Raw genomic sequence first — 27,817 nt, 5'->3', positions numbered from 1 at the left:
AGTCCACCAAGGAGCAGAAAACCCAGCCAGTAAAAAAAGCAGGAGTCATTTCCATCCCAGTTAGCAGCCTGGATTGGCTCCTAAGGTGTCAGACACTGGGCTGGAGCACAGCCAGGAGCACAACCACTCTTGGCTGCAGTTAATTTGCCCTGGCTGCTGCTGTTGGACCTCAGATCCACATGGCACCCCACTCAACCCTCTGCAGGAAGATCACAGCCATTTCCCACATGCTCTATTCCCTTCCTAAAGCTACATCCTGACACTACAGAGAGAGAGATTGGGAATATGCCCAATAAAGGGAACTGTGAATATATTACTGGACCTGAAGTGCCGTGGTGTTGAAGGAAGCATGCAGTGACATCGTAGTTACTGTCCTTACAGCCATGGAGCTGCCAGGGAGTCATGTGTAGTGACAGATCTCTGGCACTGTTACTTGACATGGAACTAAGCAGTGTATCCTTAATCAAGTCTCCTCCCACTGCCCAGGAAGAAGCAAGCAGGGAGGGAGGGCTTGGTGTTTCATCTGAGGCAAAGTGTGTCCTGGGTAGTATTACTCACCACTTCTTGTTTACAGAGAAGCTCCTAAAACCAGTCAGGTTCATAACTCCTGTTCCTCACATACCGATGGTTGCTGGAGCAAAGTACCATCCTGAACTGCTTTTAAGCAGATCAAAGGAGGCACAGCACTGGGGCTACTCTGGGTGTGCACTGGCATGTACTTTTCCTGTCCTGAAAAGATTTCAGAAACCATAGAAACAAGGTTTCATTTCATTGCTAACAATGAGAGGGCAGTGAAAGCTTTCTTCAAAGGGAACATTTGGTACCTTGGTTATTTAGTTTTAAGAGCTCTGTATCTTTCACCTTAGCCCATACCTGGAACCACAGTACACATGGTATTTAATACCAAGCAACTCAAACCAAGTTGCCATGATCAAAACTACCATTTTTAATATGGTATTTGTTTACTTTGCAATTGAAGTCAAAACACATTTCAGATTACACATTTCATGCATGAGCTCACAGGAAATGTTTAGTGAAAAGCATTAGAAAGGTATGTTTAATGCCACAGTACTCGTTGCATACAGAAGCAATGTGTTCACATTTCTGTCACATGCATTCACACCCTTGTGTCTAACATAACAATTGGTATGAGATATCAAAGGAAAATTTGGCATCAATTAAAGTTTGTATAAACTTATTGTACCACATTCAGAGACAGCTAGAATAAAAGCGGTTCTGAGCGGCGGGGAGATATTATGAAAATGAAGACTAATGATAAAGAGAAGAAAATAGAGTAAGTCCAGAACTGAAAACTGTACAGGAAAAGAAATTAAATAGATTAATCCTGATGAATGGACTAACACTATGAACACTGAATGAAGGGTATCTGAATGAATGATACTGAATGAACTGCATGAAGGGTACTGAGAAACACTGAATGAATATATCACCATAAAGGAAGCTTCTTGAGAGTCCTGGATCATTCCAATTTTATAAATACAGCATAAACCAATATTAGTTCAAATTGTGCCCAGTCCTCAGTCACGCATCAGCAATTCAGCACTTTATAAAAATATAGATTTTTTTTTTTTGTTCTTTACCTTGGAACAAAAATTACTTATTCCTTCAGCTCAGGCACATTATTTTTTGAAAGAGAAAAATTGTTCATAGACATTAAAATTTAAGCCTCCTGCTTTATGCTGAGGAAGCTTTCCTGCTTGCATCATTACCATATTGATATGCTTACAAACTTTTTTGTTGGCAGAAGTGCTACATGCTAAGCAGCAACATCCTATTGAAAATCGAAGACGTGATAAAATCGTGCCCAGAATAGGCTGACAGGAAAGCCCTTTCAAAACAGCTGTGCTAGCAGGGGAGCAATTTGATCTTCAAATTATGTACATCTCGGAATTGTATCTTTATAATCTCTGTGGAACATTGTTCAGAATATTTTATGATGGTGGCACTAACTGATGCTGCCCTGAAAGGCTGAACTAGCACATGAAAAGGGGAGTCTTTTTTCACTTACACCAATCTGTACCTCACAGACACTCATACATCATGTTGCTTGGGATTTCCAGAGGGACATCCTGAATTCTGGAATTTTTTTGAGTTGTATTTACTTGTGCTTGCAGGGTAAATATCATGGTAATCCCATGCATATAGCAGTGATCATCTCAAACTGCTTAAGAGAAGAAAGAAGAATATTGGCTGCAGCCAGCATGCCTGTACAGGTAATGAATTACATTTCATTAATCTGCTCCATGTTAATCTGCTCACATGCTTTTCAGACCAAATCCTGTCCCCTCATTCTACTGAAGTGATTTGTGTGCATTAGGGGTTGCCAAATGTTGCCCTTTAAACTCACATTTGAACTTCATTAGTGGCTCTTCTGCTGGAAACATTGCTATGAGGGACTTCCATGTCACAGCTAATCTTCAAAGACTTTAATCTGTAGGAAAGGTTTTGAAGAGATTATTCTTTAAAAAACAGATGTGTGTATTTTAAATTATGCAATGCATTAATTCATATTAACTATGGAATGCAGAAGACATTCCACCCAATAGAGTTGGATGATTTATAGAGTTATTGATGATTTTTATGTTTGGAGAAAAAAAAATTTAAATTACATATGTGTCGGATGATTTATAGTTATTGATGATTTTTATGTTTGGAGAAAAAAAAAAAAAATTAAATTACATATGAAACTTATTTTGGGCAAATTGTTACATTATTAAAACCCAGACAGAATTTTTAAGACAAACGTGTTCTTCTTAATCACTTATGGATGTAATATATATTCCTATATGAGACTTGTGCCATGGATCTGTTTTTAAAAATCTAATAATCTATATTTCATTTACTAGATGTTTAATGCCTGAGAATACCCACGCTTTTTAATCTCTTCGATTTCAAAGTTAAAGCTGCATGTTTTTTAAATGTGTAGAGCTAAACTTGTCTGTGTGTTTACAGCAGTCTCCAGATGGTTGAACACTGGCTTCAGAATTCCCTCTCTGTGCTGGAACTTGCAGTACAGTTTCTATCACCTATTATTATTAATATTACTCACCCACCATTTATCTGTTCAATGTGTTCCAGGGGCCACTGGAAAAGTCTCTACAGAGCTCTGTGGTTTCAGAACGCCAAAGAAATGTAGAACACAAAGTATCAGCCATCAAGAACAGCGCTCAGGTACCTTTTTTGTCTTGTGTGCTGTCTCTGCCCACATGATTTTCATACAGACACACCTGAACTATCTTTAAGCTGGGTAGCACAACGGCTTCTGCCAACTGACACAACCATCCATTTTCCATTGTTCCAAGGACATCTGCCCAGACTGACAGCTCAGGACACACCTGGATCCTCGGATGTCAGCAGCTGTCAGGGTTCAGTGTGAGAGCTCCCTCTTTTAAAGCTGTCACACTCATCCCTAGGGAAGTTGCAGGCAAACCACTGAGTACAGTAAGAGCATAGCTACAGTCTCTAAAAAGATGCGAGGTTCAGAAAAAGTATTTTTGCAATTTCACCTCCTTAAGCTGGGTCAGCAGTAGCTTAACCTTCACAACCTCTGAGTCATGTACCGAGACCTTTGTCAAGCCGGAGGCTATGTGACTTAATTACGTGGTTTGGAGCCATGAGGGGACAAGAACACTGGCAGCTGATGGTAACCACACTCCATGAGGAGTCTCTCATGCCACTGCAGGCCAGAGCTGGGCTGAGCCAAACCTGTAGCTATGTTCCAGAGACCTTGAAAGCTCAGAGAATAGCTGCTCATTCAGTTCAAGGCAGGATAAGGATTCAGAGTACACACGACTTTTTTGCTATCCCAGCCCCACTTTCAGCTTGGCAGCAGTCTCAATGTAGAAACTATATTTGAAATACCTGTCCATATGTTGTTCAAGAGCAACACTTCTGGTATACTGGAAAGAGATCCAAGCAGCATTCTCTCATCAGTGTCTCCTTTCAAAGAGAAGAAGGGTTAGAGAGATCAAACCCTTAGCAGGATAAAGTAGTTTCAGAAGAATGTAATACCAGGTCTCCATCTACACATAAAGTTGTAAGGTCAGAGTTGCAGAGCAGACAAAGCAGCAGCCTGTCATGCTGCTCCTCCTGCCTGTGTGGGGAAGCACAGCCACCCCTGAAGGACCAGTGAAAATGAGAACATTTTCTAGATAGCGGGGTTGGGGGTTTTTTTAGTAGGTAATTAAGTTGAACACAGAAATTAGCCAGCTCCTCGTGCATGTAATTTCATACTTTACACGTATAATTTAAAACTTTAGTCTCTAAAATAAAGAGTAAGTCAAAATGGCTAATTGTGTGTGGGCTCATTTAGCAAACAAGTTTCTGTATTTTCACAGACTTAATGTGCACATCTTAGGAAACCAAAAAGCCTTGTTTATGAGTTGTTGGCAAAATCAAGGCTTCCTATAAACTGCACAGAAATAGACCTTCAAAGTACAACAGATAATTTCCTCCAGTTTTATTTTCCTTCTTTTGATGGGGTGTTTTTAATTATCATTGATTGGTTACTAGAAAATATCTTTAATATTTTTTATAGCACATATGAAAAGAAAGCTGCAAAATGCCAAAGCAGCAAAAAGGTTTCATTTTTTTATCTAAATTCATAAGACATTCTGTAAATAAATTCTGTGAGCTCTACTCCTATGTCTGATTCCACCTTTTCTGACTTTGCACACCCCAATTAAATTTCCATTTAAGTAAATGTAAAATTATCCCTTTGCCCTGCTTTAAAGTTTCAAGAAGAGAGTAGCATTATTGGCATAATAATTTCAGTTTAGCTCAGGCTAACACAATTGTTTCTACTTTCTTTTATGTCATTGCACTAGTAAACAAGAAGGGATAAAGCTGAATCAACCACTGTCAAATGTAGGATAGAGGATAATTGACTTTCTGAACAAGTAAAACAAGTCTGTAGCTATAAATTTATTATTCAATCATACTTTACAAAGTTTACAAGATAGTAAACAAGGGTTCCCAGAACTGTTCAGGGTTTTCAAATTGTAAGAAAGGAAAATACTACATTATGAATTTGTTAATTTCTTTCCTGGGAAAGATGACTGACCAAGATGTGAAATACTTGGAAGACTTGCAAGAGGAATTTGACTTCAGGTATAAAACAATACAGAGCTTAGGTAAGAGTTTTTATACTAATTTTTAGATTTCCTAGGAAATGGCTGATTCTGCAGCAAGACTCCAGCATCAGGGGGTTTTGTGCATTACGTGATTAATATATGTAAACATAAAAATGGATCTTTGGTTTATATAAAATTTTAGTCCTGGAAACACAATGACTCTTTTGGGGTTAAGAGAGTAAAGAGGATCATGTTAAGAAAGTATACTTATTTCCTATGGATAAGGTGCCTAATGGCACATAAAGTAGTACATTTCTTAATTTAAAGAACATATTTTTCAATATCCCCACCTTTTACATGGCCCTTCTTTGGGAGAATGTGGGAGAGACTTTTTTCCCAGAGTTGTGCAGAACTGATTTTTCTCACCTCTAACTTGACTTTCTGTTCTTTTTTAACCACAGTGGTGATAACCAGCTGGTAAGCACTCTGAATGCATGTTTGACCAGCCTGTGATGGCTGAGATCTGCATGTGGAACAGTCCTTGCATGATCTCTTTCAGAAAAGAAACTGGGGTCTGCTTTTGTCTGCTCAGATATCTTTATATTACCTTCCTTTGAACATGCAAAGATACTGGGCTTGAAACGTCCGAGTCCTTAAGCACATCAGTCCTAAATGTGGAAGGCTGGATATGACCCAACCATCAGAAGAGTTGCCATGGGTTAATGAGTTTCCAGTCATCAAGTCAATCATAATTATTGACCATACAGATACCTGAAAGCTGCCCCACTTCCAAAATAAAACATGCTGACAATAAATTACTTTCAGGGCTTAAAATTTCACTGCTCTGCTCCAGCACAGACAGCTTAGAGTGTGTGGGAGCAATTGCTGTGGCTGAGGTGGTGCTGGTTACTCATCTGCCTCTACGGAAACATCTACCCTAACTCAACAGGAAGGCATCCATCCAGAGCTTAGCAGGCACACAGCTGGCACCAATTTCTTTTTGGGATGTAGCATGAAAGATGCAAAAGGCTGGAAAAAAGTGAGGGTGGGAAAGAGCTGCATGTGAAAGAGCATGGGTGAGCTTGGGGACTCTTGAAAATAGTGTCTGATCCAGAGAAGGACAAACGTTAGACAGAGGAGGGAAATGCCCAGTGATCAGTGCTCCTGGCTGCTGAAATTCCCCTGGTGATGAATGCTTCATCTCTGTTTCAAATGCCTCTCAGCCAGGCATTGTAATTCCCATCAAGTCCAAAGAGCTTTAGTCTAACTGCTGACACCACGAGCTGTTTGTGTGTACAGATCAATCATTGATCCAAGCCAGATGTACATAATACACAGGAGTATGCACAGGGATGAGAAATTTAGACAGCTCTGGGTATCATCTGTATGTTTTCTGCCTTTTCCTGCCCCAAAGACACATCTACAGATAGGATCCATAAAACCTGATTTTCAACTCTTACTAAAGCCAGTCCATCCAAATTAAATATGCTGTTACATAATCTACTGATGTTTATAGTTTATTTTTTCACTAGTTCTTGCTGCAGTCTGGTAGTAGGTTCTTTTTCCTCTTCTCCCCTTATGAACAGGCATACACACCCACACATGTATTTATACTGATTTTTTTTATCCCCTGCAGAGCAGAATGACAAAAACAGTGCCCTCATTAAACAGGAAATGTTGGCGTTGCAGGCGATGCTCAATACTTTAGACTACAAGAGAAAGGTTAGTGACAATGTTTTGTCATTTGTGGTTAATCTGCTTTCTCCCCTTATTCTCACACCAAATACTCAAATGTGTATGTGTGCCTCTCTAAATTCTCATCTTAGAAGAACCGACTCATCTCACAGGAGTTAAAAATTTGCATAATGGTTGGGTGGGTCTGGTTGATTTTAACTAGAAGTTAAGAAATTGGCATTTAAGTAACAGCTCAGTCAAGGATATGGATCTGCACACCTTAAGAGTGAAGCAATTTGAGTCCATGAGAGCAGGGTTATGATTAAATCAAGCAAACAAAAACACAATGCATTTTATATGATGCAAAACAAAAGCAGAACTTTTTGAACTTGACAGAGTTTGCAAGTGTCAAAACCTTGGAGACATTATGCCCACAAAGAATGCAACACTCTTCCCTCCTACCCTCCCCCAAAAAAAAAAATTACTGAAGAGTTCATAGGGATTCAGAATTAATATACAATGGATGATGAATCCTGTCACTGAAGCAATAGGAACTAAACATGGTTACTTTCAGAATAATTGAACAAAATGTAGTAAGCGCTTCGTGATAGTTGCTGAATTCTACAGCTGTTGCCTGTGGTCAGTTAGTGAGACCTTTCCTATTTTCCAGGAAGTGCTCAGTAAAATAGGGCGTGTGATCCACGAGATCGACATGCTGATGAGCAACATGCTGACCGAGGAGCTGCTGGACTGGAAGAGACGGCAGCAGATTGCCTGCATCGGGGGGCCCCTCCACGGGGGGCTCGATCAGCTCCAGAACTGGTAAACCTGCCCTGACCTCGCGCTTCCACTGAAAACCACAGGAAGTCTGCTGCACTTGAAGTGATCATTCCTTTAGATCAGCTGCAACAGCAGCAACTTCACCAGCAGCTAAGAGCAAGTAACTAAAAGGTGCTAGCTAAAAGCAGCATTCGCTATTCAGAATGAACACTAGCCTGACTCGTGGTAATCACTAATTTTTGGGTTTGTATCCTGCAGATAAATGAGACATACCCTTTTGGGAGTTTTGCTTGAGTAAGAATGGTGTTGACTGGGTTTGTCATTGAAGGCAGTGGGAGTTGTGTCTAGGCAGGAGCTGGGTAGAGGCTTTCTGCTTTGACTCACTCCTCCAGACTTCACACTGTGTAGGGATTGAATGGCAGTAGTCTCTGTGGTGGCAACTCCGAAGTGATTGCAAATCAAAAGAAAATAGCATTATATTTAAAAGATAGAATAGCCAGACAATGTCAATACAACATCATGGTCATTACTCTCCCATCAAAACTATCATATGGAAAAGGTGAAGTAAAAGGAAAGAATTAAAAAGAAAGGAAAATTATCAAGAAAATTTTAAAACAGAAAAAAAAGTGGCTTTTTGCTCTTTTTTTTCTGTGTAGGTTTCTTTGTTTTTCTAATTACGTACTTTTTTTCCCCCAACGAACATGCTAAAAGTAGATTTAAAATCTAATTCTATATGCACATACCCTGCTGAACTGTTATCAAGTGTGTTTGGATTTCTTTCTCCTTACTGCTTTTACACTTCTTTAGTCTTGTTAACTTGCTCATTCTATATAAATATTATCCTTTTAAAGCGTACATTTTGCAAAACTCCTGAGCTGTAGGAAATAATTAATGTTAGCACAAGTGCCCTGCATGTACAGCATCAGGACCACGTATATATTTCTTCCAAATTATCACAGACGGTGTTGCAATTGTGAAAACACTTATCTTTGAAGATAAAGCAGGTGATTTGCCCAATGTATTTATATAAACAAAAGATGAATGGATGTGAGTTTGGGCAAAGCTGGAAAGCATCATTCAATACAGATTCTGATTTTCCCCAAGCAAGAACTTCAGTTCCAAGAAACGGTTAACAAGAAAGATTACAAACTAATCCTTTGTCTTGCTGTAGCTTTACGCTGTTGGCAGAGAGTCTCTTTCAAGTCAGAAGGCAACTAGAAAAGCTGGATGAACTCCTGACCAGACTGACTTACGATGGGGACCCTATTCCTGTGCAAAGACCTCAGCTGCTGGAAAAAGTCAACTTTCTGCTCTACAACCTTTTCCGGAAGTGCGTAAGCCACTGCCAAAGCGCAGAACTTCACCTCAACTGTGAAACAATGAGAGCTCACTGTTAAGAAAAAGGGGAAAAAAAGTTTGAACGTCTGAGGATTTTAAAGACCAGGTTCCTAACACAAGAAGTATGTACAGCTGTCATCATAGAAGCTGAAGGTTCCAGGTTCTCATGGGTAGCATTTAAGGGTTTGTCATCAAGTTCTGACTCTTAAATGAATGTCAGAAATCCCCTAATTCTAGGAGGAGTTATGTACGTTCTGCTGAGAAAAGTTGTGAGGTTTTGTGTTTATTATTTTGCCATTTTTTTTACAGTAAATTTTCCTTTTTTTTCCTCTGTCTCCCCAAAGCTGTGCTACCTGCTGCCCTCTCAACTCACCTTTCTATTAGTAGATAAAATATTAGCATAATTTCTCTTGCCTTTTGTACAGGCTACACTAGACATATACCACAAGTGAGTCTCTGAAAGCAAAGTGGGCTCAATTGTTTGCTCTCTCTATATATAAAAATTAAAATGACAGTTTAATTATTATAATTTAATTTCATTGGAGCCATGCTCAGTGTATTTTCATACTCTGTTTTATGGCTCTGATAAAATGTTGGAAGACCAAGACTTTCATCATCATTGTATTTTAGAACCATAGAATTTGGTATAATTTTCAATGTCTTTCAAATATCTGTTTCTTACGGGAGTAATTTCAGGGAAAGTTAGACCACTAGATCAGTTTGAGAACTGAGAGTTGGAATGCACAGCTCCCACTTCAGCATCTGCAGAGAAACAAGTCTCTAAGAGATACCAGCCCTCTTCCCTTCCTCCCTCTCCCTCAAAAAACCCCATCTGTTTGTTCATACATATTCCTAAAAATCTATTTGTTTCACTTCTCACACAGCTCCTTTGTGGTTGAAAGGCAGCCCTGCATGCCAACACACCCCCAGAGGCCAATGGTTCTCAAAACTTTAATACAGTTCACTGTTAAATTAAGGTAAGGGAAAAAATCTGATATAAACTTCTCCATTTGTGTACACTATTTTATCCTAGGAGAATCTAGAAAGCAAAGCAGGCCAACCTGCATTAGGGATACATTCAACTGCAGGGAAATTTTCTGGAATGGGGATATAAAGTCCACAGAATCTGCCATGCAGAACAAGTGGCAATAAAGAGTAAAACACAAGAAAGAAAGGCACATTGTGGCTAAAGGCATCACCTTCAGGGTTCTGTATGCATTGAATTCTTGTTGGAATGACTTTCCAAACTGAGTAAATAATGATCCTTATCATACAAGCCAAAATCAGAATACTGAGAGCCACTTCTGCACAGAGGAAACAGAAACTGCTGCATTTGGGGGGTCTTGGGTGAATCACAGACAAGTTATTTCTCTCCCAGAAGCTCCTTCCCTGACTTTGTGAAAGAGCAAAGGCTGGAGAGGAACTCTCATTTCATTTCCACCTTGCAGCACAAAGGTCACAGAGGGCTGGGGATGAGAAGAGGGACATGAAGGAAAGCACACACACATCTGTGATGCAGAGATTATACATATCCATTTCCTAATTACTTTGTGTCACTCCAGCCACTCCCTCAAACACATGCTAACTTTTACATACACTTAGAGGGAGGTTAGGGCACCTACCACTGGAACCACCCAGCTCCTCTTTCTGAGAATTCAACCCTGCAAATTGTGTTGTAATCCTAGATGCCTAATCTGTTTTCAGATTATAACAATTTCAGATTATAACAATTATAATAACCAGTCTAGTGTTTTCTGGTGAGACATTTATTAATACCCACTCTCTCATTTTCTGTTTTGAAGGTTGCTAATTAAATTGCCAGAGCTGAACTACCAGATCAGAGTGAAAGCAACTATTGACAAGTAAGAAACTTAAAAGTGAAGATATTCTCTTACTCCCTACAGAGACAACACAGGGGTTTTTTTTCAGTGGCTACCCTATCTGATTTTTAAACTGCTTTTAAAATGAAAAGAAAAACTTTAAAAACCCACCAGTTAAAAGATCAGAGTAACACTTCTTTTTTATGTGGAAGACTTCTTTTTTAAAAACAAAGCTGCTAAGTCTAACTGGTTGTTTCAAATTAGAGGCAAGAATTCCATTTAAGATTTGTCTCAAGACTTAGAAAAAAAAGTCATCAGACTGATACAGCAGCATTACACAAAAGTTTGAAATCACACTGTATTGCATTTATGGGATAGTCAGTTTTGAAATAGCTCTGAGGATGCAACATCCCCAGCCCTAGGTACCAGCTACCTCCCTCCTTCTGCTTCCTGTGCTTCTGCAAGCCCCTAAAAACCACCTGGGCTGCATGGACATAGATGTGGGCCCACAAGAAAGAGGGAAAACACCCAGTGAGGAGGGAGCAGGAGAGAAGCCAGGGCTGTTTCTCTCAGAAGTTGTGTACTGTCTGATAATAAATAGCAAGATAAAGTACACTACCTACATATGGCCAGATGCAAAAGTCTAAGTGGACAGTATGAATTTCAGTTCTTCAGCTTAAAAATCGTAGTTGTAGGGTCAATACAAACCAGCTTAGAGGAGGGCAAAATCTACCATCTCAGATACATTTCTCAGTACAAGCTCTGTCTTACACATTTACTGATTCACAACCCGTTTCCTCTCCCCCACCCCTCTTATCTTCTAGGAATGTTTCAACTGTAAGGTAAGACAAAATATCATATTTATTAATTTTTTCCAATCCACTGGTATTTGAGTAGATAACTGTCATGTCCTCTGCAGTAACCGTAGATTTGTTCTGTGTGGAACACATGTGAAAGCCATGAACATGGATGAGTCTGCAAATGGGAGCTTGTCAGTAGAATTTCGACATTTGGTAGGTTTGACACTTTTACTGTTGTGTGTAGAGAAATAAAAGATGCTTCAGAAACTCTGAAGGGAGAATTGTATTACTGTCAAGGCCACACTCATTTTCTTTCTGTTTGTACAAAAAGATTACTCCTAGAACCTCTTTATGCCATTCCATACTTCATCCATTCCATAAAATAAGACTATATATTTTCACAGAAATGACAAAGCAAATCCTAATTACCACCAGAAAAGAAAAGAGTAATCATACTGAATTGAAAAGCTTCACAGAAACTGAGTTTGGTTAAAAAAACCCCAAACACCAAACCAACAACAGAAAAAAAAAAACCAACCAAGCAGAAAAACCCAACATACAGAACAAACAAACAAAAAACCACACCACAATTTCTAGGGGAGATAGAATTGAATGCTTGAAATCTATCGGAAATTAATGCCTGTGATAAAGCCTCGTGAGAGACTAGAGCAGTGCTTGTGGAACTGCTCTGAGAGCCCAGTGACTCCTGCTTGCTGACTAACACTCTCTTGCCTGTGGTAATTTTGGGCCTTAACCACAGATGCAGTGCATCAGTGTAGTTTTGCAAAAGGAGATTGAGATCAATGGTTTTTAGCTTTTTTTTTTTTTGGTGGAATACACTTGGCAAGCACTCTAATTAATGCTTTGTTACATTAACTTAGTTTCCTAAAAATTCTTTAAAAATATCAGAAGACTCCTTACTGAATAGAATTTTCAATGTGCAGTGTCAGAGTCTTCACTAGACTTAAATTATATATTGCAAATAACATCTTATTATAACTAAGAATATCCTGGTTACAAATTATGTTCTTTATATGTACTTCTGTCTATAGTTTCTCTGACATATAAATATTGCTTTGCTTTATACAGCAACCCAAAGAAATGAAAACAAGTGCTGGAAGCAAAGGAAATGAGGTTTGTGCATTTATTTTACATGTTGTTTTTGCATACTCTCACAAGTATTTCAGATTTGATTTTATTTAAATCAAAGAGTTGTTATATTTTGAAATATATATGAAGCACAGGATGCAATTATTATGTTAGTATAATGAGAACTGTTTGGAACAACTCAAATTGTAATTGCATGCCTGAAGTCTGTATATTGAAAAAGTTCCAACAGAAGGTAGAGAATAATAATTCAAATGTGTGCATTCCACTCAAAGGTTACCTTTTTGGTCATTTACATTTTGGGGAAAAAAAACCCCAAAAACAAAACAACCCAACCAAAACTAAATAAGCTATTAAATATTTTTCTTTGGGGTTAAAATAATGGTTTCCTACAGGAAAGGTCCCTTAAATATATGTTCTGCTGGTCAGGTTCAAAGCTGAACTCAATGCGTGATTATCTTTGCATCAAAGAGGTTTGCTGCCTCAGCCACGACCAAAAATGGGCTTGATCTACTTGCACTTGTCCCAGCCTGGTCGTAGGTTCCCCTCTCGTGGTGACTCTGTGTATGGCATGACAGCACTAAAACCAGCATACCTGAGAGTAAAGTTGTATTAGCAAAGTTTAGAAAAATATTTTTAAAGGTATAAAAATAAAATCACTCACATCACAGCGCAAACAGCTGTAGTTAAACAATACTTCAGATAACTCTTGTGCTTGTATAAGTACAAAGCAAAAGGTGTGATCAGCATGAGGAATATGACCAAAACCTAAAGCAGAAGACACGTGTGCCCATTTCACACACATTTCTGTACAGAACAACTCACCACCCGACTAGCAAGACTGAAACTCAAGGCTCACCTCCCAGTTACTTTGGCTGCTTACAAAATCACTGACACCACAACAAGCTAATGCAAAAATGTAGGTTAAGAAATGTTGTCACTCCAGTTTTGGCAGCATTTTCCTCCCCCTTGTACACATTGTGCCTTTAAAACTATATAAAGCTGTCATAGAGCCATGAAGAATTAGGACAGCTGAACTGTGACCTGGTTCACTGCTGATTTCCTCAAACTGAGCCTCTCCTTGGTCAAGTCAGTCTGTGAAAGTGGCTATTAGCAGAACAAGAGCTGGGATTTTCTTTGTTAACAGCAACTATAATGCTTGGTTTGTTATAGGATGTTCAGTATGCTAAAAGTGTAGTTAAATATAACTGGCCTCATTAAGAAAAAAGTGAAAGTTCTCTATTTTAGATTTGTCCTTTCAGGCAGATGTACCTTTTTGCCTAGATGATTTTTCCATGAGAAAAATTTGCTTCTGCAAAATATTAATGGGGGAAGAAGGGTTATTTCACCAAGTCTTTTCAACTTTGTGTCAGAAATACAGGTTGAGCTGGATTGAGTCAACCTATATTAAAACATTTTAGCTAATTTGATGGATGAGTATTTAATGTAAAAGCCTTCAGGTCTAAGCTGGATTTTCCCTTTGCAAGGCAGATTTGTTATTCAGATGCCCAAGGATCTCCTGTGGTCCCAATTCCTCATTTATTCAGTACCATTTGTTGCAGTGGCCTGTACATGTCCTGGAGGAGGTGCTCCGTGGCAAAGATAAGGCCACAAGGTCCTCTACCAAGAAATACTTTTATTTTACATTGATTGAAAGCAGATATTTCATTAAGGGAGAGCATTTTGATTTGCAATTTATTTTTTTTTTTTAAGAAAATTCTGACAAAAATGCATGATGGGGAGGGAAAGTCCAACAACAAAGAAAACTGGAAAAGAGCAAATATATTTTTATACTTTGAGTTCTGGGGATGGAAATGTATTTCAAGAAATCTGTTTCCAACAACAAAGAAAACTGGAAAAGAGAAAATATATTTTTATACTTTGAGTTCTGGGGATGGAAATGTATTTCAAGAAATCTGTTTCCAACAACAAAGAAAACTGGAAAAGAGAAAATATATTTTTATACTTTGAGTTCTGGGGATGGAAATGTATTTCAAGAAATCTGTTTCCAACAACAAAGAAAACTGGAAAAGAGAAAATATATTTTTATACTTTGAGTTCTGGGGATGGAAATGTATTTCAAGAAATCTGTTTCCTAAGGGGCAGAGATTTGGATCTTTGCAGAGCTATGCTGCTTTGTAATCAAAACAAACGCTAATACTCCAAACTTTAATCAACAATGACAAACAGATTTTAGGTTTTTTCCATCCACGAAAAAAGCTTGAGGTTTTAATACCAGATTTACTTCAGATTAATGATTTAGGCCTTTAGTTCTTCAGCTAGTACCCATAGCAAACCTGAATGAAGGCCCATTTGTCATTAAAGCTGTGTCTATTTGCTTTGTTTCTGGTTTGCTTCTCCTTAAGTTGAACATCCCTGTTTAAAGTCAAATTTTCAATCAGTAAGGAAACTTTAGGGAAAAGAAAGTTGGAGACAACCTTCATCAGACACACAAAATTATCTGTTACCTTCTTGTGTGCAAATTTGTGTTTGAAAGTACCATTTTAGAAAAAGATAAAAGTTTAGAAGTACTGCTTTAACAATATTAAGGGGTTCTTTTAGATTCGTCAGAAAAAAATACCAGACTTCTGGACTAATTTGATATCAGGGTTGAACAAACAAATTGTTTCCTTCACTTCCTTCTTTTCCTGTTCTGCTTATATATTTGAGTTTTCCTTCCAAGTGTAACCTCAGCAGCTGATCACTAAACATTGTTAAATGCCAGCTCTGTACTCCCAGCTTCATAACCTCGTTGTTCCCTCAGGGCCCTCACATGGTGACCGAGGAGCTGCACTCCATCAGCTTTGAGACACAGGTCTGCCTGTATGGATTGACCATAAATTTGGAAGTGAGTATTCAGGGCAGATTAGTCTGGGGCAGGAAAAAAAGGCGTTTTCCAGCAGTTTACAGAAGTACAACTGTGCTGGGCCACAGCACAGGTCTGCCTGCCCTCAGTGAGGCCCCCAGCAGCAACCACAAGCTGACACAAGATTTCCAGAGCTTCTGGAAAAGAAGGCTGTGCTTTGGGAAGAACGAGAGGCTAAAAACCCAAAGCACAGCACAGCACTAATACTTTCCTCAGGGACATTTACACAGGGCATTCATTCTCTCCACCAGACCAGCTCTTTGCCTGTGGTGATGATTTCCAATGTCAGCCAACTGCCCAACGCATGGGCCTCTATCATTTGGTACAACCTGTCAACCAACGACCCTCAGGTAGGTCCTCAGTATGAAAATATTGACTTTCTGCACTTTAACATTTGTATTATTTGGTTACTAAATACATTAAGTATAAAAAAATATGTATTTCCATCTTGAACTGGCCTTATTTTTGTCACATACGCCGTTATCAACAGCACACTTTATTGTTGTTCTCTTTATCTTTCTTTCCCTGCCCAGATATAAAACCACATGCACCCTTAGCTTTTCTTTTTGTAGCCTAAAGTAGTAGTTCATAAACTAAGGAGAGGTGACAGGCATTCTCCACAACTTCTCTCACAGCACTAGTTTTAATTTATCTTTCTTGGGTGTGGCTGACTAAAACTAGACCTGTTAGAAAATAATTCTACCAGTGCAACTCCAGCCCAGGAAAGCAGGCATGTAGGTGAATCTGCAATGTACTTAAGTGGTGCTTTCCTCCCTGGATTTTATAGGAACTTGTGCTTTCTGTGGAGAAGATTATAAATGTTAAGTAGCAAGTTCTAGTGGCTCTAACCCTGAGCAAAGGCAGAATCATTCTTTCTAAGGCTCCAGCTGTCTCAGCACATATTTTAGATTCAGTCATTGTTACTGTATTTGCAGACTGTGGAACAGGGCTGTCAATGGCTCTCGGGCTTTCAGCTGGGGATTAGTGCAGTCACACAGATGCTCAGAGCAGGGAAAGGGCCAGACAGTCTGCCATGCTGGCAGGCCAGCTGACCAGCAGGCTGGACTGCATTATCACTCTGTGATACTCCAAAGAGTTTTTGCACAGACTTCAGTATGTCCATTTGTGTGTACAATCAAAAAAAACCAAAAAAACAACAAAAACCCCACAACTGAAAAAACTAAGATAAGCCAAATGATTCAACAGCACGTCACCATATCAGTATGTAATGGTTTAAAATTTTCCATGCACTAAACATTAAAATATAGTGATAATATCTAGATGATTTTTTTTTTTTTGGACAGGATGTAAGCATATTCTCACTGTCATTACACGGGATACTACCAGAGGCATAGCAAGGTATTTTAACATCCAAGATGCACACAGGGACTTTAGCTCTCTCTAGGAGTCTTGCCCTAAAACCCTGCTCAGGCTCCCCATTGGACCTAGCTTGGTGCCCACACGTTTGCCCAGTGCTTCCCCACACACATAGCTCACTTTCAACACTTCCACATTCTGCTCAAGTACTTGCAGCCTCCTCTTACAGCCTGATATGTATTCATGGTTGCTATCTAAACAAAGCATTCATTCTGTTGCAGAATTTGTCTTTCTTCAACAACCCCCCTGCTGCCACTTTAAGCCAGCTCTTAGAAGTCCTGAGCTGGCAATTTTCATCATATGTTGGTCGTGGACTCAATTCTGAACAGCTCAACATGCTGGCAGAGAAACTTATGGGTAAGTGTGTAGAAATACACAGATTTTATTTGCTTTGGGGTTCTTACCTTTGGTAGCTACATGTAGGGGCTTTAGGCACATGTTGTGGTTTAGCACCAGCTGGCAACAAAGCCCCACACAGCCACCCACTCCCCCAGAGTGAGATGGGGAGAGAATTGGAAAGGTTAGGTTGGAAAAGGGTAAAGTGAGAAGATTCATGGGTCAAGCTAAAGACAGTTTAACACATAAAGCAAAAGCCACACGTGCACACAAGGCAAACAAGGAATTCATTCACTACCTCCCATCTGCAGGCAAGTGTTCAGCCTGGAAATCCGGGCTGGATTCATCACACAAAAGAGTTACTTGGGAAGACAGTGCCATCACCCCAAACATCCCCTCCTTCCTCCTTCTTACCCCTAAGTTTACATGCTGAGCATGTCACCCTATGGAAGAATATCCTTTTGGCCAGTTGGATCAGCTGTCCTAGCTGTGTCCTCTCCCAGCTTCCAGCACTCCCAGCCCCTTTGCTCATGGGAGGGTTGAGAGGCAGAAAACACCTTCACTGTGTGTGAGCCCTGCTTGGCAAGAACTAAACCATCCCTGTATTACCAACACCGTTTCCAGCACAAGTCCAAAACACACTGGCTACTGTGAAGAAATTGAACTCCACCCCAGCCAAAACCAGCATGGCATGACCTCCACTTCCAGAGCTGATGTCAAAAATGTCACCATGACATTTTTTTTTCTTTAAAGAAAAGCAGGCATCAGCTTATTCTTATCAGAAAGCAATTCAACTTTCGAACTTCCAGGCTGCTCAACTGAAAGAAGAGGGCATCAAAGTCACACCGAACTGTGATGTTATTTTGCCTCCTTAACAATTATCTCATACATCTGAAATCAAAAGGAAGTATTTTTGCTTGCTTATGAGGTTTGGTTTGGGTTTTTTTCATTTTAAGTACCTGTCTTTGTGGGTCTGTTCATTTCTGGGGCCTCACCAGAGATGCTTTACTGGTGTCAGCACAGCAAAGAGGCCCTGTAACCTCAGCAAGATGAACTCTTGAGTACTCTGAGACCCAAGCATGCCCCAGAAGCGAGAGGCCCTGGGGAAAGCTGACAAGTAACATTTAGGCTAAAAACTGAAACTGAGCATGTAGTGTTGCAAAAACTAAGTCACAGGCTACTTTAGGCCAATATTTCCAAAACTATTATCATCTGCTTCAAAAGAATAGAGAAAAACAGATCTACAGTCCCTTAGCATGCCCCTATCCCTTCCTCCCCTCAACCCCCACCCAGCTGCACAGATATCAAGGAATTTCTATTTAATAACTTCAGAATAATACATGCACCATTTGGACTTCTTTTTCTTTTTCCTCTTTCAGGACAGCAAGTCAGTTACAATGATTATCAACTATCCTGGGCAAAGTTCTGCAAGGTACTGTTCCAAAAGTAACACTAAACTCTTATTTCTCATAACACCCACAGCCATGCCTATCTTTGTTTCTCTGATGCTGCTGATAAGATTCCCACTTGCCATATGTGGGACTTTCAGCTCAGCATAATCACATCCCTTGTAAAAATGTAACTAGGAAAAAACACTTGCAGAAGCATAAAGCTTGGGATTAGGGATCTACTTATTATATTGCTGCAGATATCAGAAACTGCCATTATAGTGTGCCTTATATATTTCTGTATATGATCAATTGAAAGTCTTACCAAAGTATGCAATACATTTTTCATAAAGCATAAGATTTTTCATGTGTTTAGTTTTGACCTAAATTATTTCAAGCCAGTCAATATATGCAATAACTTGGATGAGGAAGAGAGAATGTATTGATAAAGAAGGGTAAGCTCTTTTACTTCATAATAACTATTTTATTTAAACATGTTGAGAACCTTGGAAGGAAGTTCAACTTTCTCACCTTCATTCAAAATATAAACATATAACTAGGAAGAAACCACAGATGTGATTTTTATTCTCCTTGAAAAATAAGGTGCTTCCAATGCATATCTTAAAAATCAGTTGGTTTTATGTCAGGTTGAAAGAGAGATGTTACTCAAAACCACAGCTCAAATTGTGATTCTCAGTTGAGAAAAGTAGCTTATTCTTAAGAAACTGAGAATACACTGTCATGTGAATGTTGGGTAACATCACTCTCATGATTCTCCTCTTGTGTGTGTTGGTTTTGTTTGTGTTTTTTGGTTGTTTTCTAACTGTTAGGAACATTTGCCTGGGAAGTCCTTTACCTTTTGGGTTTGGCTTGAAGCAATCCTGGACTTGATTAAAAAACACATTCTTCCTCTTTGGATCGATGGGTGAGCAGCAAGGGAACTGCTGTATATTGATGTCTCTCCACATTTTCTCTGTCCTTTACTCATCTCAGTTTTAGCCAGATGGAGTATTTACAATGAGTTTAACACTTCTGTCTCCCTTCTCCCATTCATAACTTTTGGAAATTGCTGTCAAAGGGGAAAAACATAGGATCTCTTAGAAATGCAGGTTTAGACCTATTCTTCAGTTCTGTCTATGCAATCAAGTACTGGGATAAATTTCTCCAAGCTTCATGGTACTTTGAGCTTAATGCCATATTCCACACAAAGTTTTGGTCATAATCCCCAAGCCTTATAAATCTTTGTAACCAGGTTTTGGACACCTGTATAAAGTCTGGCCAGATCAAGGCCAGGCTGGATAGTTCTTTCACCAGACCAGGTTGCTCAGATGTCCCTGTCCACAGCAGAGGGTTTGGAACCAGGTGAACTTCAAGGTCCCTTCCAACCCAGGCCCTTCTATGATTCTATACATCTTTGCATAGATCAAAGTCTGTATTTTTTTCCAAAAGTAAACCCATGATTTCCTGTTATACCTCAGGTACATAATGGGATTTGTAAGCAAAGAAAAGGAACGAATTCTGCTGAAAGACAAGACACCAGGAACATTCTTATTAAGGTTTAGTGAGAGCAATCTGGGAGGAATTACCTTTACTTGGGTGGATCAGCTAGAAAATGGTAAGTATAATTAAAATTTTTAAAAAAACAAGCCAACAACTAAATCAAAACTCACCCAAACTCTTCAGTATACCTGTAATCCAGGAGTCAAGTTTTGTTTGGTTTGATAGTAAAATTCACATGTATCATGTTATAGTATGGTTTTGGACAAGATACAAGTATCTCAATTTCTCAAACACAAACCAAAACTCTGACATTCTACTTCTGAGCCCTTTATATTAACAAAGCTGTCTGTGAGGTGCACCTGCTAATTGCAGGCTTTAGATTTGTTTCCAAATATGCAGAAATTAAATATTGAAAGATACCGACGTAGCTAAGAACAGGTAAAGCCTGTACAAGTGTAAACCTCAAAAGAAATGCAAAAATGTGTTCCAGCTGCAGCTGTCACCTACAGGCTATGGTGCCTTTGTGTTTTTGCAGGAGATGTAACATTTCATTCGGTGGAACCCTACAACAAAGGCCGCCTATCTGCCCTGCCCTTCGCCGACATACTGCGCGATTACAAAGTCATCATGGCAGACAACGTTCCTGAAAACCCCCTCAAGTACCTGTACCCAGACATCCCCAAAGACAAAGCCTTTGGCAAACACTACAGCTCTCAGCCAAACGAAGGTTAGGCTCCACTTCTCTATCTACCCTTCCTGCACAGCAGCTGCAAAGCCAAGAGGCAATTGAGGGAGAGGAGGGAGAGGAGGGAGAGGAGGGAGAGGAGGGAGAGGAGGGAGAGGAGGGAGAGGAGGGAGAGGAGGGAGAGGAGGGAGAGGAGGGAGAGGAGGGAGAGGAGGGAGAGGAGGGAGAGGAGGGAGAGGAGGGAGAGGAGGGAGAGGAGGGAGAGGAGGGAGAGGAGGGAGAGGAGGGAGAGGAGGGAGAGGAGGGAGAGGAGGGAGAGGAGGGAGAGGAGGGAGAGGAGGGAGGCAGATGCAAAGCCAAGAGGCAATTTGAGGACTGGAAGGAGAGGAGGGAGAGGAGGGAGAGGAGGACAGACATGTGTCTGTCACTTAACTTCATTTTGCAAATACACCCCTGGTCTTGGAGGTAACATTAGAGGTGATGACAATAGTCAAAAGAAGCCAAGAAATGTTTTTTTTTTTTTTCCCTGACTGATGCATCACAAAATTCAGTGCTTGGGTGTTCAATGGAGAGGAAACTGAAAACAGATTAAGATGCCTCCTGTAATAGTCATCTTCCAGAGAACTGTTTTAACATGTGTCTGTCATTCAGACAGCTTCATTTTGCAAATACACCCCTGGTCTTGGAGGTAACATTAGAGGTGATGACAATAGTCAAAAGAAGACAAGAAATGGTTTTTGGTTTTTTTTTTTCCCTGACTGATGCATCACAAAATTCAGTGCTTGGGTGTTCAATGGAGAGGAAACTGAAAAGTCATCATGCTTATTGGGTTCATAGTTGTGTTACTACACTGTAGCATGCTGTATCTTTAATTTCAAGAAAACTCAGTATTTCCCAAACAGCTTGGAAGCCCTACTTGGTTTCATTTCATGCAATGGAACCCTAAAACAAAGGCTGTTTATCTGCACCACCTTTTCCCAATATACTGCACAAGTACAAAGTTATTGTGGCAGACAATGTTTCTGAAAATCCCTGGCAACTGCACTAGAAAATGCAAAAAGGCTGGTTCCAAAGGAACCAAGGATGCTTCCAAATATGTTCAGGCCCACATTCTTTTTTGTCCAAGTCACAAGTCAGCTCATTTTTAGATCAAATTCATTCTTGCTTAAAGAAAGCCCTCAAAGCCTTATTTTTTAATAGATAAAACACATTCTTCTAGACTTTCAGTATCAAAGGTTACAATTTCATTTGAACTCAAATTCCTACGCAACTCAAAAATATTTGGAGGCTACAGTATTCTTCTCCCTCTTCATTTTAACTCTGTGGACTTTGCCTAATGCTCAAATCATCTAACATCTTACATATATGCTTAATTTCGTGCAAAAGAATTGGAATTCAGAATACATGGCTGAAGCTGTATCTGTAGAGACAGAGCTCCAATCATTTGCAGAACCGAAATCTGCAGGTTCAGAGTACCAAAGTTAAAGAATTGTGTATTTGCTTTGAAGGCCTAATGAAATCTCCCTCATCAGTTGCAGTATTATACTGTGATTCATATCAAGGGAGCACAGGCAATTCTGTGACTAAGATCTGAACTCAAGGACTAATCTCAGGAATTCCCCTCACTTTCATGGCTACTTATTTATGCAGGGACTTGACAATTTATTATTGTCTTCAGCATTTCAAGCAAATAATCAATGTCAAATAGATAATCAAATGACTAGACAATATTTAATTTCTCTACTATTTATTCTAGTCTCAAAGCCCTCAGATGGAGGAGGGAAAGGTTACGTTCCTTCTGTATTTATCCCAGTCTCCAAAATGTAAGTATCCTCACAGGTGTGTTACACTTTACCTGTTATTTTTATTTCATTTATATGCCATTTCAGAGTTTTCCCTGCCTCCTTTCCCCAAACTATTTAATAGTTTGGCTAGAACTGATAAAGACAAGAAAGGGAAGTAAAGGACTTCACCAGTAGAGTGCTTTTTCCATTAATGGGAATAACCATTTGTAAAAATTGAATGCAGATTTTATGGTAGTCTGATCTACTTTTCTTTCACTGATTCCTTTTTTTTCCCCCAGCAGCTGATGTTAGGGGCAAGGAAATAGGAAAAACCTGACTCAATCTCCTACATTTTTAAGTGTATACCAGATTGTTCCATGAGCTTACAGGGCCTGAGAACAGCAAGCCTGAGAAAAGGGTTAATAAATTAAAAAACATTCATCATACTCCACTGATATGCATAGAGGGATTCAAGTTTTTCTTAGATTATTTTTGCATATTTTTGTTCGCTTTTTTTTCTTTTTAGCTTAAATGACTCTACAGAACCACATTCTCCATCGGATCTTCTTCCAATGTCTCCAAGTGTTTATGCTGTGCTGAGAGAGCACCTGAGTCCCACAGCCATTGAAACTGCTGTAAGTTGTAAACTTTCCCATTCCTAAGTAAATATGAAGCAAACAGGATATAGCACAGATGCTGGTTAATAAAAGGCTGCTTGTACAACTGTGAATCAGAGCTCTTTCATCACTTGCTCCATTACATTCGGAAACAATGGTGCAGATATTTCCTATTCTAAATGGTGCAGGATACTGCAAGCATCTTGAAAGCACTGGAATTGCCTGACATGCTGGCCAATGAATCACGAATGTCAGAACACAAAGATCCCAGAGTTCTTGCACAAATGAAGGCTTTACACTGACAAACACATGCCACCTATACTAATTCTCTGGAGAGCACAAAGGCCTGGACTTGCTCAGGGGAGCTGCCCAAGGAATAGGATAGTTTCCAATTAGCAAACTTGCACAACTTTTTCATGCGGCAAGATTTTACATGGGCTTTCAAAGTGTAAAATTAAAAGTCAACTAAAACACTTTCAGCAAAGAAAAGTAATACTACCTTAGTATATAGAAAGGTTAGGAAAATACTCTACAAACATCATATTTTTTTTAAAAATTCCTTTTTTCCTTATTGACTAGGAATGATGTTCTGAATAATCATGGCTCAGAGTCCTTAGAGCAATGATGTATAGCCAGGAATTTGTCCAGCAGACTTTTCTCAGAAAACATAGCAGTTGTTTGGCTCTAGCAGCTTTAGAAGAACAACTCCTTTTTTATTACTAGCCATTAACTTTGTGTATGTTCAATGATTTATGATCTTAAAATGGTTATGTATTCCAAAGCCTGCTAATTCCCCTTCAAATGCTTCTCTGTAAACACTTCTTACCCACAAATAGAACAAAACTAAACCAGAATCCTGATTGTCAGTGATTAGAAGTACAGTTAAACTTTATATAGAAATGGACAAGTTCTTTAGTATATCAACCTGAAAATTCACTCAAGAGCAAGATATCTTTTTTTATTCTTCACTTTTTTCTCTGATAGCACTTGTGACAAACTAGTTCTTTAGCTGAAAACGAAATAACCAGCCTGAATTAAAATTCTGCATTAAAACCTACCCCACCCAATCCAGGACATGTCCCCACTCATTTCTATTTTGGTTTATAACATGTGGAAATGGTTCTGACCTCCTCAACTGCACTTACGAACAACACACGCATTTGCTTTCCTGAACTTTTGTCAGGGTAAAGAATAGTTGGATTCACTTTCGGTTAACATCAGCCTCCAAACATTTTTGGTTTCTTCTTGCATGCTCAGTAAATCTCAAACCAGCTCTATTCAGATCTTCAAAATAAGCTGTGACCATGGCCATTGTTCAAGGTCCTCACCTGACAAAAAGAATGTGCCTGGTAGCAAACTCCAAGTGTTAAATACAATTTTAAAGGTACCAAGATGAGGGGTTCAGTGCTGCTAGATGGTAAGTGATATTTCTGTAGGCTCTTACTGCAAATGTTTTCAAGTTCTGCTAGAAATTGCATGAGAAAAATAGTTTTAGAAGATTTTGAAGAATTCCTTCCTTCCCTTTTCCATTCAATTTACCTTGCTAAACAGAAATGAGGAAAAAATGGAGGTTTATTCTTCATCAAATTCACACAACAATCTACCCTGCTGAAGAGCTGGCTGAGTATAGCAAGCAGATAATCTGCACTATTAAAGCAATACTTTTTCTCCATGAAATGCCAATAAAAAAGTATCATGTGAGATACAGAAAACAAGAGTGAAATCCGCAGCAGGCCAATTATCCTATAACTGAGTAACTCAGTCTTAGCAAGATATACTTTCTGCAGTCTTGCTGAATTCCCTTCTCTTCCCCCCCAGTCCAGCTTCCCTCACCCATCAAAAGAACAAGAAAGAACCCTTCTATACATTTCCACAGGCTTCAAGAACCACAGAAGTCCATACAAAAAAGAAATACCATGCTTATTCTTATTGCAACAGTTTCCTACACAGTGTCTTCTAAAGAGCATTCCTCTGTTTTATAAACAACTAGAAACAGGATTTTCAGATCCTTATCAGTTTGTACGACATTGTCAAAGTGACTCTGCAGTTACCTTGAGCCAGAAAAGGTTTCATCTGCATTTTCTTTTGAATGAAGAGCTGTGAGTGCCATGAGACTAATCTTTTCCTTCTTTTCTTCTAGCTGAGTTCTCCTTACTCAACTGACTGAAGTGCACATACTGGAAAAATCAGTAATTGTGTGAACATTGGATGGGTTAAAGAAGTCATAATTTTTTTTTCCTGTCACCTCGAAAGTCAGCTTTTCTGGAAACCATTACATTATTCTTAGGCCTCTTTCAACAATACATAAACAAAGAATTTTCTCCCTAGGGATTCCAACAGCCTTTTGCAAGTCAGATTTGCTGTTGCCACTGAAAAAAGACCAAATCCTCTCAGGCTTGGGAGTCATTTGACTTCAGTGGGGTCTCAGCAGAGATAAATTTTACTTGCTAATTTGACTAATTTCCATAGAATTGCTGTAAATACGAGAACCTAAGAACAAAGTGTTTTGCTTCTGAAGGCAGCATATAAAGATAACGAAATACATTAATGTGTTTGGAGAAATTAGGATTTATGATGTTAAATACTTTCTGCTTATCCATAATCTTATACACCACTGAGTCAGATACCATTTCAAAGCAAAGATTCTTGTTCCCCTGACTTTGGATGTTGCAGAGGCATGTGGGGATTGCCTTTCCCCAAAGATGAGTTGCCTTCAACATAGATTTTTATCTGACACCACAGCAGAAGTTGTGAAAGGCAGGTAAGCAAGGCTGGGGAGAGAAGGGAGTTCCAGAAAGGAAGCAGACATAAAACTTGTGGCGTTAAAAAGGCTGTCTCCATTTCTCCACTGGAAGAGAGACTCGGTAAAACTTCCCCTCTCACAAAATAGTTGCAGAAGTAAATCTGTTTGGGCAGGAGGCACTCAGATACCCCAGCAAGTACTGTCAGAAAGTCTACAAACAAAAAATCCAATCTGATACAGTTTGGATGCTAATTGTTCAATGGCAACAGGGAAGCAGCTTTAAAAAAACAGTTACTGAAGAGCTGCAGCATTTGCTGACCACCTGGAAACTTGTGCTGCGTGGCAGGATATCACATGCGTGTCACAGGCTCACTTCATAACCAGGACAATTAGTTTTTGTAAAAACAGTAAATTGTCCTCTTAAAATTGTCTTTTCTTTTTTTTTCCTTTCAGAAGTGTTTACTGCTGAGTTTGGGTTGTTTGGTTTTGTTGTTTTGGTTTTATTTCCCCCAGTGTTATCCCTAAAATCTCTGTTATTAAAATAATAAACAGGCAACTCCAAGGCCACTGTATTTCAAAATTGCAGGTTTAATCAAAATGCAAGCCTTGCCCACAGAACACATGGTTAATGCATGCAAAGCTCTTAAAACACAAACCCTTGAACACTTGCACCTTACAGCTTTCTCAAGCAAGTATAAATGAGATTTCTGTGATGAAAACCTAACCTCCTTGAATCAGTAAGACATAGATTTTACTTTCATTTCTCCTTTCATCCATGCTATTTAGGTTAGTTGAAAGTGAGTGAGCGGAAACAAAGTAATAAGATATTTTTGTGTTACATGGAAGTAAATTTCAAAGAAACAAACGCATCCCTGTTCATTACACTGAATGACTCAAAGCAAGCTGCATATAAGTTCAGCAAGCATCATGTATAAAAACAACAAGAGCAATTCTGTATATAGCTTGGTAACATCTGTAACTTATATAACCAGCATGAATAAAATCAGATTTTGGCTTCAAGTTGCATACCCGGACCTCTGTGGATTTTTTCCAAGGCACAACAAAAACACACTTGCTGTCTTTTGGTTGACCTTAAACTGAGCTACTGACAGTAACACAGGATTCTGAAGCAGGAAACGTGACCTCCCTGACATCAGCTACTGCATGCCTTTTCATTCTAACCTCTCCTCACAATCTTAATGCAAACAAAACGGGGGATACCTTTCATTTTTGACCATTTAAAGTTCATCTAAAGAAGTACTCTAAGATAAGATCAGACGTGGCATGAGAACCAGTTGCCTTTTTTCCTTCTTCCCTGCTCTCCAACCCTTCAAGACTCTCAAGTATTAACTTTTATATATATATATATGTATATATATAACCGGGGTTTCTGAACAGCACCACGGGTCAGGTTTTGGCATGACAGCTCCTGCTATTGCTTCTGAACAGATTTTTGCATAGGAAGACTTAATGTTTTGTGGAAAAGACCTGCCTTGAATTCATTTCACTGCTTTAAAGGAACACTAGGGTAATTTATCTCTAGGATACAGCCCAAAACAAACACCCTCCCATTAAAAAAGTGTGAATTTTGACCTTATGCCACGGTGATGAGAACACAGCTCTCCACACAGTGAAACAATGGTATGGAGGAAAAACACAAAAAAAGGGGTGCTAAGATACTACCAGAAAAAAAAACAAACTGTTTTTAAGTAGTTCTACTAATTGTGCTTGTGCTTTTGCTGTGTTTTGCAACAGCAAAGTAAAAAAATGTGATTGTTTTGTGCTTTGTCTTGGTGCAACACTGTAACAATCCTAATTAAAAACCATTAAGAACTGTCAGTGACCTTCTTCCATAGCTTTTATTCACAGCCATGTTTATAGATCTCCTGCTCCTTAGTCTTTCAGACCA

The 27,817-nt window shown here is 39.2% G+C and overlaps 1 protein-coding gene across 2 annotated transcripts in view; it reads left to right on the top strand.

Moving 5' to 3' along the window:
- Window positions 1-25,332, top strand: part of STAT4 (signal transducer and activator of transcription 4) — a 39,731-nt gene extending 14,399 nt beyond the window's left edge. For both annotated transcript variants that reach the window (XM_039728573.1, XM_039728574.1), the window contains exons 4-24: window positions 2,136-2,234; window positions 3,100-3,192; window positions 5,075-5,153; window positions 6,730-6,815; window positions 7,438-7,589; window positions 8,719-8,877; window positions 9,770-9,862; window positions 10,688-10,747; window positions 11,530-11,547; window positions 11,625-11,718; window positions 12,595-12,639; window positions 15,377-15,460; window positions 15,730-15,828; window positions 17,077-17,212; window positions 18,571-18,623; window positions 19,410-19,504; window positions 20,058-20,194; window positions 20,615-20,806; window positions 22,521-22,587; window positions 23,075-23,183; window positions 25,306-25,332. In XM_039728573.1, coding sequence (XP_039584507.1) covers window positions 2,136-2,234; window positions 3,100-3,192; window positions 5,075-5,153; window positions 6,730-6,815; window positions 7,438-7,589; window positions 8,719-8,877; window positions 9,770-9,862; window positions 10,688-10,747; window positions 11,530-11,547; window positions 11,625-11,718; window positions 12,595-12,639; window positions 15,377-15,460; window positions 15,730-15,828; window positions 17,077-17,212; window positions 18,571-18,623; window positions 19,410-19,504; window positions 20,058-20,194; window positions 20,615-20,806; window positions 22,521-22,587; window positions 23,075-23,183; window positions 25,306-25,332 — 1,977 coding nt within the window. The remainder of the gene's footprint in view (window positions 1-2,135; window positions 2,235-3,099; window positions 3,193-5,074; window positions 5,154-6,729; window positions 6,816-7,437; window positions 7,590-8,718; window positions 8,878-9,769; window positions 9,863-10,687; window positions 10,748-11,529; window positions 11,548-11,624; window positions 11,719-12,594; window positions 12,640-15,376; window positions 15,461-15,729; window positions 15,829-17,076; window positions 17,213-18,570; window positions 18,624-19,409; window positions 19,505-20,057; window positions 20,195-20,614; window positions 20,807-22,520; window positions 22,588-23,074; window positions 23,184-25,305) is intronic.
- The last annotated feature ends 2,485 nt before the right edge of the window (window positions 25,333-27,817 follow it).

The sequence above is a fragment of the Passer montanus genome, unplaced genomic scaffold (assembly GCF_014805655.1).
Source record: "Passer montanus isolate IOZ18808 unplaced genomic scaffold, ASM1480565v1 scaffold66, whole genome shotgun sequence".
In the NCBI taxonomy this organism is placed as follows: domain Eukaryota; kingdom Metazoa; phylum Chordata; class Aves; order Passeriformes; family Passeridae; genus Passer; species Passer montanus.
This window is presented reverse-complemented; position numbering and strand designations above follow the sequence as displayed.